The sequence below is a fragment of the Anas acuta genome, chromosome 1, assembly GCF_963932015.1.
Source record: "Anas acuta chromosome 1, bAnaAcu1.1, whole genome shotgun sequence".
Lineage (NCBI taxonomy): Eukaryota > Metazoa > Chordata > Aves > Anseriformes > Anatidae > Anas > Anas acuta.
In genome coordinates, this window is record NC_088979.1 from 120,165,966 (window position 1) to 120,184,023 (window position 18,058).

An 18,058-nucleotide genomic window follows, 5' to 3' on the forward strand; every position below is an offset into this window, starting at 1 on the left:
AGATGTTTCTTTTTCTTCTTACAGATGAATTTCTGCAAATGAAAGCTTGGGTCTCATATCATTTTGTGAGAGAAGGGAGAAAAGAAGAGATGTGCAATTACCTATACCCAGATCTACCTGCTAAATTCAGTCCTGCCTCTCAGCAACTCTGCTTTCCCATCCATGGGCTTCCCAACCCCTGCCCTTGCATTTTTTCTCATTCTGGAATTACCTGAAAGTAAAATTTTTGTGTATTCTTAAAATACAGCAAGACAAAGGGCAAAAGTACTGCTAACTATTTGGTCAGGACACAGGCTAAGAAACCCCATGGATGGTACTTTTGGCTGGGCAATACCCAGTCTGGTCAGGGCCTTCCTTTTACACACACCTAAAAGGCGGCTCCAGCCTAACATATCAGAGCACAGTGATTTCAGTGTGACAAGATGGCAGGATTTTCAGGGGATAATTCTGCCTCTCTTCTCCCAGTTTTCCATCTATGAGCCTTGCATTTGGTTTAAAACTTAGGTGAATTGGCAGATGAAATCTCCAGCCACATGCAAACGTCTGGCAACCTTATTCTCTGTCTCCTGTTTGACCAGACCCTTGTTCCTTAATGGTACAGAACTAATGTTCCTCAAAGTAAGACGAAACTTTAAATGGCCACTGATGGATACCTAGTCCAAAACACTCCAAGCACTCCAGGAATCTTCGTTCCAAACAAGTGACCATGCAAGTGATGGCAGCCACTCAAAGAGCTGTGTCATCTTGGGCAGCTCAGACAAAGGAAAGCCCAGGCTGCCACCTTGGAAATAAGAGGATAATCAACAGAATGAGCACCTTGTGTGGCAGTTGGGGGCAACTTGGGAACATTGTCCAGTTTCTCCCAGAGGTATGTTGGCCGGGGGATGCCTTCTTCCGAGCTGCAGGTCAGTGTGATATCGCTGCCCACGTCCAGGGACCCCTGGATTCTGCAAAGCGGGGCAGAAGGAGGAACTACAAGAGAAGAGGGGAAAGTGACAGAAGATCAGGAAACATGACCAAACAGTGGAGTACAGGCTCTTTCTGGACACGCACTGCAGGGAAAAGCAAGGATATTGGCATGAGCTGATAGGGGACAAGAATCAGACAAAGCCCAGAAAGGAGGTAGCAGACAGGAACCTTTTAAGGTTTGAGGGGTGACAGTTCACAAAGATTCCTGACTAGCCAGTCCATCAAGGTACCAGACAACTGCTTTCCCAGGACCCACTAGTTGTAGAGCCCTACCTAGAGGAAAAAAAAAGGACGAACATTTCTGTGTTTGAGACAGCAAAGGTAGCAACAACTAACAGGGCTGCATAAAGAATATGCTGTGGTTGGATTTTGTTTTCATAGCCTTATAATGGCACAAGCTCTGGAGTATTTAACATCATAGGGAGCATCCAGTACTAATTATTTTCTTGAAAAGGAAGCAAAGATCTAAAAGTCCATTCTCTTCTCTTGTCACTATGCACAAACTCTTACAGTCCCCTTAGCTCTCAAAGATGCGCACATGCTTTATTCATGCTTCTTTGCAACTCCACATCACAAGCCTGCCACAAAAGCTTTTTCTCTACCATATTTTAAAATTCTCTAATACGCATCTGCATATGAGGGTATGTGTCCTACAAACTCCCTCAGTCCTCAGAACCCAACCCATCCCTCACCACAGCATGTCCATGGGGTCCAATGCACACACCACTATATTTTTATGCTATGAGAACCATCACACAAAGAGGATTCCTCTGCCCCAATTTTTCCCCTTTCCCCCATAATCCCAATACACACACCCAAGACGGTCAGTCCAATGACTCCAATATTCCTGCTGCCTCGGTCAGGAAGATTGTTGACCAAACACTGGTACGTGCCAGTGTCTGATAGCTGTGTGTTGTTGATGAAGATGGAGGCACTGGTGGTTGGCATTGTCACAGCAAACCCCACTCGCCCATAGAACTGGGGTGCACCACCAAAGATCTGACCCCCTTGGTAAAGAATAACCTGGAAAAGAAAGGAAGAATCAAATAACACTCTGCAGAGGCTGAACAAGGAGGGAGAACAGTGAGTAAAACATGGACTCTGAAAGCTGCGAGGACCATTTCCTAAAGGATCTCTGAATAAGCAAACATCAATATACAACAGTAGACCCAGAAAGACTGATCCTAGGAGAAGTGTTTTCTCTAAAGGAAGAACACAGTCAGTGGCCTGTTTTATGTCATCAAAAATGTTTACAAAAGCAAATGGACCAGATAATACCCAAGTCTTCTGGCATAGCTGGATGGGTAGTACCACCCTGTTTCATGTAACAGTCATTACCCATCCAGACAGGATTGATGTAGAGAGGCAGAGACTCTGCAGGTCAGTAAGTACTTTGCTGGAAGGCATGCGCCTGGTGGACAGTATCATTTTGGGTGTCAGCCAGTAATGTCCTGCCATGATTTGAAACTGCTCACTGGTGATCACTAGGATACACTGAATAATAGGCAATGCAACTCAAGTCTGTGCAGCCTCTACCAATCCAACAGCTTTTACAGCAGTCTGTACTCAGACCAAGTCCCTGAGGAGCAAGTTCTCTCCAGTGCAGGATACTGAATCACATAACTGAACAGCAAATGTGACAGGGACAGCGTGACCCAAGATAGGTTCATTTCAGAGCAATGGGTTTCTTCTCCTCTTAGTATGTGGACAAACCCAGGCCAGCAGCTCACAGGTTATGATTCTTGTGCCCAACATAATAGGTTTGCTATTGTTTGTAAGAATGGCCTTGCAAAAGCAACAGGCAATGAAAAAGAGGGAAAATGAGTCTATGGGATTTTGTTACAGAGATTTCACAGGTTTAAGCCTGCAGCTGCTTCCAGATCCTTCATATCCCAAAGCCAGTGCACCAAAACCTGGATTATCTTGCCTGTGCCCTTTTGAACACACAAATCACCAGAAGTACAAGGCAGCCATACTGTAACACATACATCTGACCTGATTGCACATCCAGCCAAGGACACAATGAACACAAAATTTCCAAAGCTTTGAATAAGTCAGGTTCATCTAAGATCTGCAGATCATGTTCAGCAATGAAGAGAGTGCTCTGGGGCAACCAGAGTCTCAGCATTGTAAACAGACTACATTCAGATCAGTGTCAAAAGGGTAAGGAAAGCTCCAAAGAAATACATGCTCCAGTGAGAAAGGACTTACCTGTTCAGGCTGGTTGGCATTAGAAAGAGGAGTGACCATCCAGATGACATTAAGGTTAGTGAGAGCAGCATTAGTGGTGAAGGTGCAGGGCAATACTGCTGTCTGGCCTCGGGCAACCTGGATACTCCCTGAACTGACTGACACCTCCAGAGGACACACCATACCTAGAAAGAAAAGAACACCCAGTTTAAGCATTTCACAAGAAGGACTCCCAGTTCGAACATTTCAGGTGGCACCATGCACAGGCAGGTCATGACAACAGTGTCCTGTAGTTACACAGCAATCCCTTACCAATTATGTGAAGCTAAAGAATTATATTTGTGCCTCAACAGATCAGGCTGCTCTCATGCAGACCTCTTCCAGAAGCAAATGCAGATAGGCCATCCTTTCAAGTGAGAACACTCTCATTTCAGAGCCTCTGAAAACATCAGGCTTTGTTTTGGCAACAGGGAAAGAGTTGTAAAAGCAGCCAAGCTGTGTTTAAGAGATAATGAAATATGTATTCAATCCCATCAATCTTAATGATACCTGACATCACTGAAACTGAAGAGGAAACTGCAGTCTAAAAGGCTTTACCAAGGGGTAAGAAGAGAGAACACATTATTTAAAAGTAGAAACAAATCTCCCCCAACTTCTGCTCCTTGTGAAGTCCAGAATGAACAGAAACACTTTAGTGCTATTTTTAATTGAAAGGGTTAAAAATCTAAATCTTTTCCAGGCCGGGTATTTCTTCCTAGCTGGTGAAAAATGGCTACTCAGAAAAAAAAAAAAAAAAAAAAAAAAAAAAAGAAGATCTGATCCAATCTTATATATTTCCCAACATTTCCACCATTCACTTCTTTGCATTCCATACAAGCTGGATAGGGCACAAAGTCTGACAAGTCCCAGCTTCCCAGTGCAGCAGCTCAAGGCTGCAGTGTTTAGACTGCAAGTCACACAGGGAAATATCTCCTTTTCTACTGCCAAAATCTTGTCAAATAAAACTAACCAAGGAGTCACCAGCACTGTTTTGAGTAGCACTAAAATTCTTTAAAACACTTTCTCGCACAAAATCAAAACGTTGACTCTAGACATCTCCCTACATGCCAGCTCACTATCTTCCTTCTCAATGTATGTAGGAGGCTGCTGGAGGAGATGCTAAGAAGTTTTCAAGCCCCAAGGCAATATCAGAATATTGCTAACACCGGGATGTAGTCTGAGGGCTACCCTATTCTCTTGCTGACTTCAGGAAGAGCTGCTGGCAAAGTTTTCATTTCACCTTTGCTAAAGGTGAAATGCTCCTTGAAAAAGAATATGGTTCCAGCTGAAATCTGAAGAAATCGAACAGGCTAGTTTCTGAGAAAAAGCTAAGTGTTCACTCACATGTGTGTCTGTTGGGATCCTTCTCAGCCTGCCTAGTGGAGAAGTGGGGCACTCAGAGCCTAGAAGCACTGAGCTTCAGATTCTGTAAATCCAAAGTTAGCAGCACCTGAACAGGCTGCGATGAGTTCCTGACTTTGGACTGAGTGCTCTGGAGACGCAATACACAGGGATCTTGCAGATCCTCAGCAACCTCCTCTAGACTTCCCAACTCCCTTCCTTCCTCCCTAACTGCTACCCCTAAAGCTTCAGGTAGTTCTGGGAGAAATGCCTCAAAATAGAACCAGACAAAATGACAACTTAAATCTCTCAGAGTGAAATTCATGAATTTCTTACTTGACAGAAAACAAAAGTCTGACTTTTTTCACAGGCTTAGAACATGTTTAAAAATGTGGAACATTTTGGAAAATCCTAGGGAAATGGTTTGGCTCTGGTTCTAAAATCTGAAAGAATTAGGTGCTTGGGACACAGAACAGCTGGTGAAAGCTTAATCCATCAATCTCCTATGAAAGGCTGTCAGCAGCAAGTGGAAGTAAATAATTTGAAGGGCCAGTAATAAGCATGACCTTTATTACAAGGCATCTGCCTTCCAGTTGCTTCTGTGGTCAACAGTTTGGACTACTCCTGAGCTCCTTATGGCAAGCCAGGCAGTTGCAATAGCCCAAAGACCAGAAACGAGGTATCTCTTACTGAACACAACTTTGACAAGAGATCTTCTTCTCTTCAAGCCTACCTTGGCATGACTACTCTTCAAGACCTATCACCATCCACGTGCTAAACAGTGTGAAGGGAGACACAGTAATTTGGACATTTATTGGATTATACTCCCTAACATGGAGCTGAAAACTCTTCTGCCATCTTCAGTGTAGTTTTTATGAGAAGCTCCCCATGACAGGAAAACCTGCCCCCAGCTTCTCATCTGATTTGGAATAGCAAAGTATGTTCTTCAGCCCCATTCCTACACTTTCCTCTCCAAGCAATACCTATATGTTCAAGTTCTTGTAATTCAGGAAAATTAGTACTTAAGCGTGAGTATTCACTAATTTTCTGGAAAAGTTTGTTTTTGTAAATTTGGCTTGGTTTCATCAATCATTCAATCACCAAGATGATGTGATTTTCATACCTAATCACCCTCCCACCACGCCAAATATTTGCTATTAGTTGATTGTAAACATCCTGCAGAATAATAAAAATAATTAAATAGAGCATGCATAATTTCCTCGCTGTAAAAATAATTCTCAAGACATTTGAGAATATCCCAATTTGCTTATGAAGCATTTCAAAACAGAAAGCAAGCATGTATTATCCCCTTTTCTCTTCCAGTGATCCACTGTCACCCTGTAGCAGCCTTCAGAACCCATAATCTTCCTCCCTGCTCCCCCTTTTCAAAGCACTGCAGCATTCAGATTAAACTGAATGACACGGAGTTGTTTCTGTGAGGGGGAAAACTAAGGAATAGATGCGGTTTCTGTCCATTTCTCTTGCCAAGGGAACTGCTCTGAACCTGTGCTTGCAAGACAAGCAACCTCCTGACACCACGCTGTCCTGTCTCTGCCTTGTTGAAGCACTTGGGCAAGGCAGCTCCTTAGGCTTGCCTGTGCCTCATGCATCCCAGGGCCTGTCAGCTGCTCTTTGGCCCAGGATGCACAGGAGGCAGGCAGCACTTCAAGACAAGGACTCACTTTGTTAAGCTAAGTGGCACCTGCAGGGCTACAGCTGGGGAAAACACATACGATCACTTCTGACAAGTAAGCTTAACCGAGGTGACAGGGGAGGCAGGAGACCAAACGCAGGCAAAGTCCTCCTCCACCAGCATAAACAGGGAGGTGTGCTAACACAGCACCGGGGCCAGGGAGAGGCATTATTACAGTGCAGCTCCTCTCCCAGGGAGCCAGCTGAAAGAGAAAGGATCAAACCCTCTTCAGGGGCTTCAATGTCTGTCTTCTTAGACTACTAGGAAATGTAATGTGGTTACACATGCGCTTGTCTGTCTACGACATCCTTCCACGCCAGTACTCATGGCCCAAAACACAGGTGGCTGCACACAAAGACACACACACATCAGCCACTGTGCCCAGGAAGACACCTAGGAGGAAAACTGAACCAAACATTACTTATTTAAACATTTCGTACTTAGGAGTTGCAAAAAATGTGGCTTTGCATTAATGTAAAACGAAGGAGCCAGGGGAGAGAGGGAGGAAGAGATTTCAAATTTAGCATAAGTACTGGGATAAGGGTTTTTCAATGCAGCCTAAGGAATGAAAGCCTAAATTCCCTTGTGCAGATATAAATGCAAATATAGATATATGCACAAACATACAGCCCAGCCCAGTAAGTCAAATTACACATAAGAGGTGAGAAAAATCAAGCAAAAAAAATGTTGTAAAAGGTCTCCTTTTGACAAGGTACATAATCCTGATCTTTTCTAAGCATTCAGAGAAGTTTAATAACTTATAAGAGGCAGCAAGAATCAATCACCACCAAATCTTTTTTTCTACTAGAGCTGAATTATGATGGCCATTACACCTTCTCCTGTATGTGCAATCTCTTCCTTACTTAGTAATTAAGCATCCCCATAAGCCACATGCCTGGAGGTAGAGGAGGGTACATACACCACTGTCAGCAGGAGGAGTGGGCCCTTCCTGTACATAGGACACTTTGATCTTAGCTTGATTCTGCACACAGCTTTCTCCTTTGATCCCGATGCTTCGAGCTCCCATCACTAATTAGAACAGATGCTCCATTTTTGTGTCCCCTATCTATCAGGGAACCAGCCAGCAGAACAATGTTTTGGCTGCAGAGCCTCTTTTAGAGTGTCTCCATTTTCCCATGACCAAATAATTACTCTGGCAACAGATCACTTCAATTTCATTTTTGATGGGGTACTATTGCTTTTCCGAGAAGCACACTTCACTACCTCCCCAGCACGTAATTCGTGTTGGTAGTTCATGCAGCATGACAAGCCCGTAGGGCCCACAACCAGCATTTTCCTCCCTGCTGGGTATGAGGAGGAGACAGATGCCACCACATTTGCTACCTCCCCTTGAAGGTTTGCAGCCAGAGAGGCTTCAGAATATACCAGACACAGCAAAGATCAAAGACATGGGCACGTCTCAGCACTTTGACTCATACTAAGAGGAATGAAATCCAGTCATTGCCACACCTCCCTGCCAGAGATCACCAGCAGGACCAGCAAATCAACTCAGCTGACAGCCCAGTGAGCAAAAGGAGAACTTCCATCATCACCACTTCACATCGAGAGGCCAGTCTGTAACATGAACAGCTGATGCACCACCACCAGTCAATATCACCTTGATGGTAGGTGGTCACAGACCATGGGGGCCTCAGAGGCTGCAGAGGCTGTCCCTACCAAAAGCACCATGGTTATGCTGTTGAAGCTGTGCTAAGGGCACCTTCCCCTTTACTTCGTGATCATCCCCAGTATTTATTTTAAGACTTTTGACTTCCCAGGACCACAGGGAAAAAAGAAAAAAATAACAATAATAAAAAAAAAGGTTTCTTTGGAAGGTTATTAATTCCATGAAATCAAGCTCTTGCCCTGCCTTGCCTTCTGGAGGACTCTTTCTGCTTTGAAAGTGTCCTCAAGAACTGTTGGCAAGTCAGCAGCATTTGGCACCTGCTAGCAGTGACCTCCTGAGAGTCAGCAGCACAGGAGGCTGGGCTAGCATGACTTTGCAAACACAGAGGCCAGGGTACAGGTTCACTCCACAGTGCTGGCAAGCCAGGGAAGCAAATGGCCAGGGAAGAAAGAAGTGAGCGAGGTGTGAAAGGGATGAAAAAAACCCAAACCCTCAGCTTCATGCGTTCAGCATCTCCATATCTCCAGGGAAAATATGCAGAAATATGTGTGGCTGGGGAGGGAATGAGAATAGAGCTTCAAGCTGTATCAGCTTGCATCCAAAAAATGCAGGGAAAGGCTCCCCCTGTCCCAGCGCAATTAGCGATCCTGTTGCCATGTGCTGGGGAAGATGCCTTTGGCAGTATGACATTTTGGGTCCCTCGTTAGAGAGGCAAAGATGAGGTCACTCAAAAGTTTCAAGAGCAGGGTAAGAGCAGTGTTCGGTCTGGCGACTGCAGGCAACAGAAGGAGAAACTGCAGAGCAGTCTCTTTCCTGAGATGAAAGGAAAACACAAGTCACCGTGCCTTTGGCCTGCCTCATGTCTCTGAGTTTGGGACCAAAGCTGCCCTCTGTGCTGAAGAAACATCTCCCACCCCAGACGAGCTGAGGTACATTGCTGACTCAACTCACAGAGCAATGCAGCAAAACCCCAGCCCAGGAAGGTGTGACGCACTGCTGGAGAAGTCGGTAACAGATGCTGGGAGAACTGTCGTAGGACCTTGTGCAGCAACCATTCCAAAGCCCCTGAAGGGGTCTGACTCACAGTTTCAAGCGCTAATGACATTGAAGGGCAACAAAGAAACTAAAGAGACATTTCCCCTGCTGACAATCCCTTCTATCCTGTGAGGGAGCAATTGCTTGGAATTGATCTCTGGAAAGGAAGTGGTGATCCTTCCCAAGCTGAAAATGTTGTTTCAGCTCCACAAGACTCACCAGGACTGGAAAAGGGCCCTGAAGTGCTAGCCTAGAGCATCAGCGATAATACAAAGGGAAGAAGATGGATGCTTATGGTGAGCCCAGAACATTCACAGCATCCAAACAGGCTGGGCAATCAGTGTTGTTGTTGAGCATTCTCATTATGGACATAGCATACCCCTGTCATTCCACATGTGACACACTTGCTAGCTCAGAGTCCATCTAACCAAAAGCAGTATTTACCCAGGCTGGTGTCTGGAGACAGCTTGCAATAGACCAGATAAAGGACATCATAGTACAGCTCCTCCTCAAGACATGATCGGCACCCCCGAGCCACTCTCAATGGCAGTTTGTCAAATTTATTCTTTAAAGACCCAGATGCTGTAATGTACAGCATGGTTTAGTAGTCAAGTCCAGCACTCTGCAGCCCCTGCTGTCTTGTAACAACCAGGTCTCTCACCAGTGGTGCTTCTGGGTCCTGTCCTTCCATCACTGCAACAAAGCCATGCAATCCACACTGCCAGCCTTGTCCTTCCCTCTCCCTGTCTAGCTCTTTCCCCATATTCTTTACTACCCCCATCATGGTGGTGGACAAATACATAGCTCAGAGCTAAAATGTAAAGTTGTAGTCAGCCAAAGTTTGGCCATACTGTTCTCCAAAACAGCTGTATCAGACTTGGAATATCTCAGCCACTGGACTAAGAATTTATTGGAACTTTAAAAAAAAAAAAAAAAGGAAAACTGTCACATTGTTAGAGCAAAACTTCTGTAACACAGGTGTTAAAATCTACACAAACACTAACGTTTACTCAGGTCTATACAGTGTTACTCTCTCTGCTAAATGGAGGTCAAAAGCCAACTAAACCTCTAAGCACTTTTATCCCTGAAGAAATCAGACACAACTGGTGGTATCTAACATCCTCTCTCCAGCACAAAGCCTTCCAAGTAAACAGACACATATTACGCCAGTAAGAGTAATCTTGGGCTTGCTGCTCAGCTGGTAGGATATGTGGGCTAGCAGACACTAATCCAGGGAGAAATCACAGTGTCAGGGTCTTGAACTGGAGCCCTGCAGTGCTTCTCGCTGAGCACTCTGCCAGATGATTGCAGACATTGGCTACCTGTAAATCTGTGTTGATACGCTGACCCTGCTCCCTTATCATTTATAATCTCATCCGTACTAGACAAAAAGATAGCAGTGAGACTTGCTGCTGACCCACTCTGCTCTGGTCTCAGCTGTTGGCCTTGCAAACAGCGATCCCTACCACCACTGCCATCTCCCTTTTCAAAACAGGTCTTTCTCTGAAGGCCAGCTGGAAGGGGGATTTCAAACAGCTGTCTGATTGAGATAACATGGAGTACATCTCCCTGTCTCTGACCTCACCAACCTGCAGCCATAGGGAAGATGAAAGTTGGACAAAAAAAGGGCAGGAAAGCTTTCAGCTATGCATACTTCAAGAATGGTGTCATTTCACTCCTATGTCCTTGTCAGAGGAGCTGGACTAGCTTTTAAGGGGGAGAGAAGGGTCTCTCTTAAAACACGCAGCTGAAAATCACTGAGGAATTTGACTCCTTCCCTATTTCTGCCACAGACTCCCTGGGTCCTGACGAACAAGTCACTCTGCTCCAGGTGTCTTCAGAGGGCCTCTTTTAGTATGAGATCCTCATTTTCCCAGGTTTAGACCTCCAGGAATGGATTTGCTGAACTGCTAAGCATTCAAACCTGCTAGGGAAATCAAAAACCTTTGTGTTCTCCATGTAGCAGGGACTGCATTATGCTTAGCTCTGTGTAACCTCAGTGATGCTCTTCCAACAGTTCTTAGTCCTTGTGCTTAATTAGTCACAGACTTGAAATGCAAAAGTGGCTTTCAAATTGTGAGAAGAGCACGGTGCTAGAGCAGCTTGCTAACATATAAGGTGAAAACAGGAACAAATTTGTTTTAGAGGTGCCCTGGTGATAGCCAAGTCAGGAGCCAAAGGACCCAAGTGGTCCTTTCCAATTCTGGGCTCCAGCTGTGCTCCCAGCACTGCCTTTCCTTCTGCATCTCCATCCAGCCTGTCTGGAGCTGCTGGGAGAGGCATCTTCTGCTAGCTGGGATGGTCGTCCTGCATTTCTGCTGCCAGGGTTGCAGTACACATGCAAGTTAGCCATGAAAACAAAAAAACAAACAAAAAACAACAACAACAAAAACAACCACCACCAAAAAAGCCCTGCATTATATTATAGCAAGATTATAAAAATCAGAAGAGACATTGATAGGAACAAAAATAACATCTACAATGACATTAGCTAGGATAAAACTAATCAATTGCTGTGCTCTGGGGCATGTGTTAATCCCCTCTCTGTGGTATAGTGTTGCACAATTAGGTACATTATGGGAGGTTTAACACCTCCCTCCAATGCATGCGGCACTGGCCGAAAACAGACTGCTGCGATCTGAGCTGGCAGTCCTTGAATTCACAGCGTTTGCAGAAGACTCAAGGAGCAGCTGTGCTACTGAGGTCAGGGAATTTTTTTGCCTTAGCAGATGAACAAGACCAGAGGGGACCCAGAGAGGATAAGAAACTTGCTCAAGTGATCATTCATTGCTCCCCTGACGAGAGGGGAAGGGCAGGAAAGCCTAATTCAGCCCAGTGTGTGGGACATTTGGTGCCAATTTTGCCCATCCCTGGCTGTGCCCAGCACTGAAGACATCTATGATTCTTCTCCAAACCCACGACTAGCAACCACGGTCCCTCCTCCTTCACCACTAGACCTGTGATGGATCAGCTCTGGGGAATCCTGTTGCATTAACTTCGGGTGTTATCATCCCCTGCTGTTTGCCTTGCCACTCAGAACAAGGTTATTGCCCAAAAAGCAGTGAAAGCAGAAAGGAAGCTGTGCCTCCATCTCATAGCCAGGCATTAATTAGCATAATCTGCTGAGGAAGGTATAAGGACGGGACAGCTTGCGTTGCTGTGAGAGGAAAAAGCTGCGTTGCAGATGCACTCTCCTGTGCTGCTGACTGCTACAATGGAGGCATCGTCCAATGGTAAAGGATGTCTAGGGATAGGAACATTTTAAATGAGCATTTTAAATGGCCACAGCCAGTTACTCAATGAACTGTCTAGCTGCAGTCTTTAGCTGCAGTGACTTAGGAAAAAAAAAATGTCAAAAGTCCATGTAAGCACATCTGAGGTGGCAAACCCTGGTTGAGTTCACAGAGAGCCTGCAACAGCAGCTGTGCGCTGCAGACCTTCCCATCCAGCTAGCTCAGATGACAACATAAGCCTTCCACTTCCCTCATCTTCACTATCTTACTGCTTGTCACAGCACCTGGGAAAGAAAATTTTACAGTAAAGGCTTGCATCTATGCTTCCTAAAATGGAGAAAAGGCACCGAGATGACTGAGAGCACTGAAGACATAAACAGGCTTCATCTGGAAGCTGGTTGCAAAACCTCACAGCAGCCAGCCCTTAACATTTGGGAAGCACTGCCATGGGCAGTCACCATGCCGAAATCGCCCCCTAAGCATCCCTGTGGATATCGGCACAACACCTGCGGCCAGCTGAGCCCACAGCATGCAAAGCGCAGGGTGAGCGAGGCTGCATGGGATGAGACAAGAACTGTATGAAACTTGCTTACCCCAGAGCACGAGTCTAATTACAGCTCTTCCCTAAAAGCAAAAATAGCCTTGAGTCCCCCCCCTCCCCATCCCTTTTCCCTGCTAATATTCTCCCAGCGCAGCCCAGTCAGCAGAGATGTGTTGCGCTGCGGATCGGTGCCAAGTGCTGGCAACAGCACGTGACATTGCTGACACAGCAAAGTGGCCTCCTTCGGGAGAAGGTATCCACCGGTGCCTCTGCAAGAGAAATGTATCTGCTTCGGAGGCAGGGGAACAGAGAGTCAGGGCTAGGAAGCTGAAATTAAAACAGGTCGGAGAAGCGCCGCTAAGACACTTGCTCCTATTTTCTGTTTGCCGAGCCATAAAATATACATTAGCGGCCCAGCAGCTTTGTAAATGATTTATGGTCAAAAGAATAAATTTCTTCCCCTTCTCCCAGTTAAGAAAAAAAAAAAAAAGGCAGCACAATGATGAACTGCTTAATAAGGGAAAACAACTTGAGGTTTGAATATGCTCAATGGTATGCCGAGTGGTAAGGACAGAGCCCATAATGAAAGAGATTAAGGCCCAGTAAGGGGAGATGGCCCAGGGAAAGGCAGGATGGATGGGTGGGCAGGCTGGAAAACGTGACTTGTGTGCGGTGGGGAAAGGCAGGAGCGCAGGGTACAGCTGCATAGGAAAAGAGGTGGGGAAGGGAGGGATGGAGAACTGGCTCATCAGTGACTTTTAACACTGCTCATAAATACCTCCCATAATACATAGAGTTTTTCTATCTTTTCCCCTCCACCTCCTGCCACAGTAACAGGGGAAATGCCATGGAAATACAGACTGCAAATTCCAGAGTGACTTTTTCACCTACCCTGACACAACCACCATTAGGTCTAACTCCAGTGCAGGTACTCTCAAGCTACAGTTCAACTGCTTTTACCAAAGCACCAAGAGCTGTGTCCATCCTCCCCCAAAAGGAGGAAGAACTGATAAAATGATAAAGCAGCAAGATAACAGGAACACGCTGCATCCACCCACCCAAACGTTGATGTGCTCCACCAAAGACAGGAGCCTACCAAGCATGCGGGAGTATTCGTATGATGCAAAGCCACTGAGACCATGGCAGGGCTTGGGTCAGCAACGAGGGCTCCAAGAAGATAGGTTCTCTTATGTGAGAGAGCTTTCCTGCAGCCCAAGGAGGAGAGCGAAAGCTGAGGTGGATCATCTGGAGAGGCACAAGGGCAGCCCCAGAAGGGAGATGTCAAGGGAGAGGGAAGCAGGACTGTATTGGGAAGATGGGAGCTGGCATTGCGGTTAAGCAAGTGCAGAAGACTTGGTGAAGAATGGTGAGGTCTGGGGGTTGGAAACAAATCCCCAAGAAATGTCTCCACATCTCAGAGCCAAATACAGGGGGCCTTCCCTAGTGCTTCTTAGCTCCTTAATGCTGGACTATGGGAGAATTATGATGGGTTGGCCCCTGAGTAATGGGCTACATAAAACCAAACAAAGCAAAAATAAAATAAGCCCTGACAATACAGGAAGTAGCTGTTTCTGAGAAAAAAAAAAAAATCTGATCCCATTCTCCTTGAAATTGTTAAAGACTGTCTCTGGGATGAGTATCAGGTAATTAAAGGACCAAAGGACCTGGATAACCCACAACCTTTGGTTATCTGCTTTCTGTCAGACTTCTGTGTCTCACATAGGAAATGCTCTCATCCTGTTGAGTACAGAAGTTTTGCAAGTGACAGGACACCCAGCAGACATGCTTTAGTGTTCACTGTGCCTATGAGCTCCCCTAAATTTTTTCCTGCTCCATGACTTAGTTGCGAGTCCTTCTTCACTTGTCCTGATGTTCGCGTAGCCAGCACAGTACCAACACAGAGCTGGGGCTGCTCAGGCAGACACTGACACCCAGGCTGGTTTGGTATGTCCTAGCAATTCCACTGAAGGCAGTTAGGTCACTGGAAATACACTTTGTGTTTAAAAAATCAAGCACATGTTTAAGTATCTTGTCAAATCAGGGCTTAAAGGTCTAGTCACATTTGCATCCATTTTGATAACAAAACTCCTGTGGCCCACTGGTAGGAGAGAGAGCCTTCAAGTGAGAACACACACAGTCACAGTACAACTTCTGTCTCATACCTGATTCTAAAAATGAGCCTAATATAGGCAGGAAAGCAACATTTTCAGTCTCCAAAAGCAGTTAGACTGAAACCAGCTTTCATGAGAATGGTCAAAAACGTAAAACTTCCATATCTTAAACTTTATTAATCCCAAACTACTTTGGAAATAAAATTATTAAAAACAAACAAATAGAAAATGGAAAAAAAAAAAGGCATTTTTCATTTAAATTGAAAAGAAAATAAAAAACAAATTTGTCTTCTGATCTGGCAAATGTCAGGTCAGTAATTGAATGTTTCAGATTATGAGATGAGCTGTCTGAAAGAGGTTGTAAAAGGACAATCTTCCACTGGGAAAAAAGAGTTTTCATTAAAATCAAAATAGGTTGTAAGAATATCAACTTTGATGACATTTTCAGTGAGTGAAGACAAAATGAATTGCTTCGACTTTCCCATTTAATTACGGCAATATTGGCACACTTCGATTCAATAAGGTAAAAACACTTTATTTCAATCCACTTAAACTTTTTTCACGTATTTAGATATAATATAAATTCTCACTTCATATTATTTTATTCACTGTACAGTGAATAAAACACAGTACAGTGTTATGCACACATATGCAGTAACTATGGCTTTCCATGTGAACTGAGTCTCACCAATGCAGATTTCCCCTGATTTCTGTTTCATCCATTAAAACCATGTGCTCTCACTCTGATGCGAGACAAAACAGGGAGGACAAACTGGGATATCCCTGGAATAGATGATTTTTTTTTTTTTTTTTACCAGCTTTAGCTACAAACAGCTATGTCTCTGTCTTCACAAAGGAACACCAGGAGCTGTGGATGTTTCTATGTGAAGCCTGGTGCCAATGTTGCTTAAGTGCCAGTGGATATTGGAAACAGGACCAATAGATAAAAGTGTGCATGGCCTTATTAAAAAAAAAATCCACTGTCTTTCTTTTCCAGTGCAGCAAGTTTCAGTGGTCACTCTAATGTACGCTAGCAGGTAAGGTACTGGGGTGATTCAGAGAGCCTCCATTTTGCAGTGAGGACAACTGAGATGGGAGAGAGGTTGTAACTCACCTCAACACCACGCTGCAGGTCAATGGAGAGACACGAATAGGACTTTGTCGCCTGATTCATGGGTCTTGCTCTGCCTATTAATCATGCTCTCCAGCGCCGTGCCAAGTATTAATATTGATTTCAAATTAACACCCACATTTCTTATCACGGAGGGAAAAAAATAGCCAGGAAGGTTCACTACGTTCAGCTCTGCTGGAGTCCTACAGGATGGTAAGAGCAAACACTTCCTGCAAGGGGCTTTGCTGCAAAGCAGTCCAGGCTGGGCTCACACTCAGCACCATTCTCAAAGGAGTGCCAGATGCTCACAAAATGCCTCAAACCTCTTACAGAGGTTATCAAAAAATGCAGAGCACTATCATAATGTGATTGAAACTCAGAAAATAGGTTTCCACTGAATGCAGGTGCTGCAGTTACCATACATGACCACATGCCTCCCCCCTTACCACCTTCTTTTCTGTTGCCAGGTGTTGAGAGTCAAACCTGGGTGACCAAACCCCACAGTGCAGTCTGATTTAATGCTTGTCCAATCTTCTTCCCCTTACCCTGATGTCCTAAATTCTCTTTTACAGGAGCTGCTAACTTTTGCAAACATAAAGCTGCTACAGGCTTCCCTTGTCTTTTAGAGTTACAGTCTCAGGAAAACACTTTGCACATTTTTCCTCCATAACAGATGCAAGAAGCTGCTTATGTCCAAGCAGCAAAGTACACAACTGCTCTGAACTAAGAAAGATTTTTTTTTCCTGCACAGCTGGCTCAATTTTTCAGACAGATGTTGTCACTCCTGCCACGTCTAAGAGCGCACAATGCAACATTAATATGAAAAAGCCCAATTGGACACTGTTTTAACAATGAGTTGAAGATTCCCCAAGCACAGCCTGGATGCTGGGTTTTCCATTTTCTTTGTTTCTTTTTGCTTTATTGCACCCCAAGGGGGAGGGTGGGGGAGCAAAACAAAACAAAATCCTAAGAAGCCACTGAAGCAAGTCTTAGCCTTTTGGGGGTAAATTCCCTTTTTGAAATTCAAAACACACATGTTAATCTTTAATGTTAAACCCCGGATTAAAAATTCATTCACAAATCTCATCGTTTGGAACACTTACAAGTCCATTGCATTATTAAAAGCTCAGATCAGTGGTACTCCACATAACGAAGTCTCTCCGAACGCTTTCCTTTCTCTGGCAGCCAGGAGCAGGTACTCACTGCTGTCCCCGCTTATCCTTTCAGCTAAAAGAAGCCTTTTTATGGTTCCCAAGAGCTGGAAAAGACTCATGCTGGGCACCTCCAGGTCCAGTTTCAAGGTATGCCGCTCACCCTGTGGTCCTGGGAAGCAAATCCTGTGCTGATGGGACACTTCAAAATGGTGTTCACCTGTTTCACAGAGGTTAGCAGTGATGCTAGGGCACAGCTTGACTCCACTTGCCCAGCAGTGCTTTTTGAAACCAGGCACCCACAGGCATCAAAAATGTTGATCCCTCAACCTTCCTTCAAGTGTCTTGGCAACACCTGGGAAGGACCAGCACCAAATCCTGCAGGTCAGCCCTGATGCTGAGTTTGCTGGTGCTTGCAGACACCCCCAGTTTTAAACCAGCAATGTGGGGTGCACAGCCATCACCATCATCTCCAAGGAAAGAAGCATCTGTGCAAGACACAGCTTGGGCTGCCACAGCTCAGTGGTGCTTCTCTGCCTTTTCCAAAAGGACTCACTGAACTATTTTGCATCGTGGAAGGAAGAATCATTCCCAAACTGTGGCATGCCTCTTGCTACAGAGGTTCTCACCTAGAAACACATAGCACTAGACAAAGAACTCAATTACCTTTTTGTACTCCCTTCTTGTTTGCCTTACAGCTAGAGAAAGGGCACTAAGGGCTTAGGCTACCTGTATAGAGGTCCTGGGGTTTTATAAGTTGTTTCTCTGATTGATTGTTTTGCAGTCCCTTGCTCTGTTATGAGCTGCAGGCTTAAAATGCTGCAGGAGGCTGAGAAGTATGTTTCTATCTCTAGACTATGTGGTACCACGTCATTTACTTCAAGGGGTAAAATTATCTGTTTAAGAAACATTTTTGTGATGTGAAAAGGTACCGTATGAGACTGGATGAGCTGTGTCATGTCATGCAATGGCCAACCCCAATGTCATCAGACTATGCAGAAGCGATGCAATCTTTTT

General features: G+C 45.0%; 1 protein-coding gene across 6 annotated transcripts in view; it reads right to left on the bottom strand.

The window, feature by feature from the left end:
• Positions 1 to 18,058, bottom strand: part of IGSF11 (immunoglobulin superfamily member 11) — a 94,833-nt gene that overhangs the window by 4,148 nt on the left and 72,627 nt on the right. For all 6 annotated transcript variants that reach the window (XM_068697755.1, XM_068697708.1, XM_068697747.1 and 3 more), the window contains exons 2-4: positions 3,181 to 3,344; positions 1,785 to 1,992; positions 817 to 972 (exon numbers count right to left, since the gene is read on the bottom strand). In XM_068697755.1, coding sequence (XP_068553856.1) covers positions 817 to 972; positions 1,785 to 1,992; positions 3,181 to 3,344 — 528 coding nt within the window. The remainder of the gene's footprint in view (positions 1 to 816; positions 973 to 1,784; positions 1,993 to 3,180; positions 3,345 to 18,058) is intronic.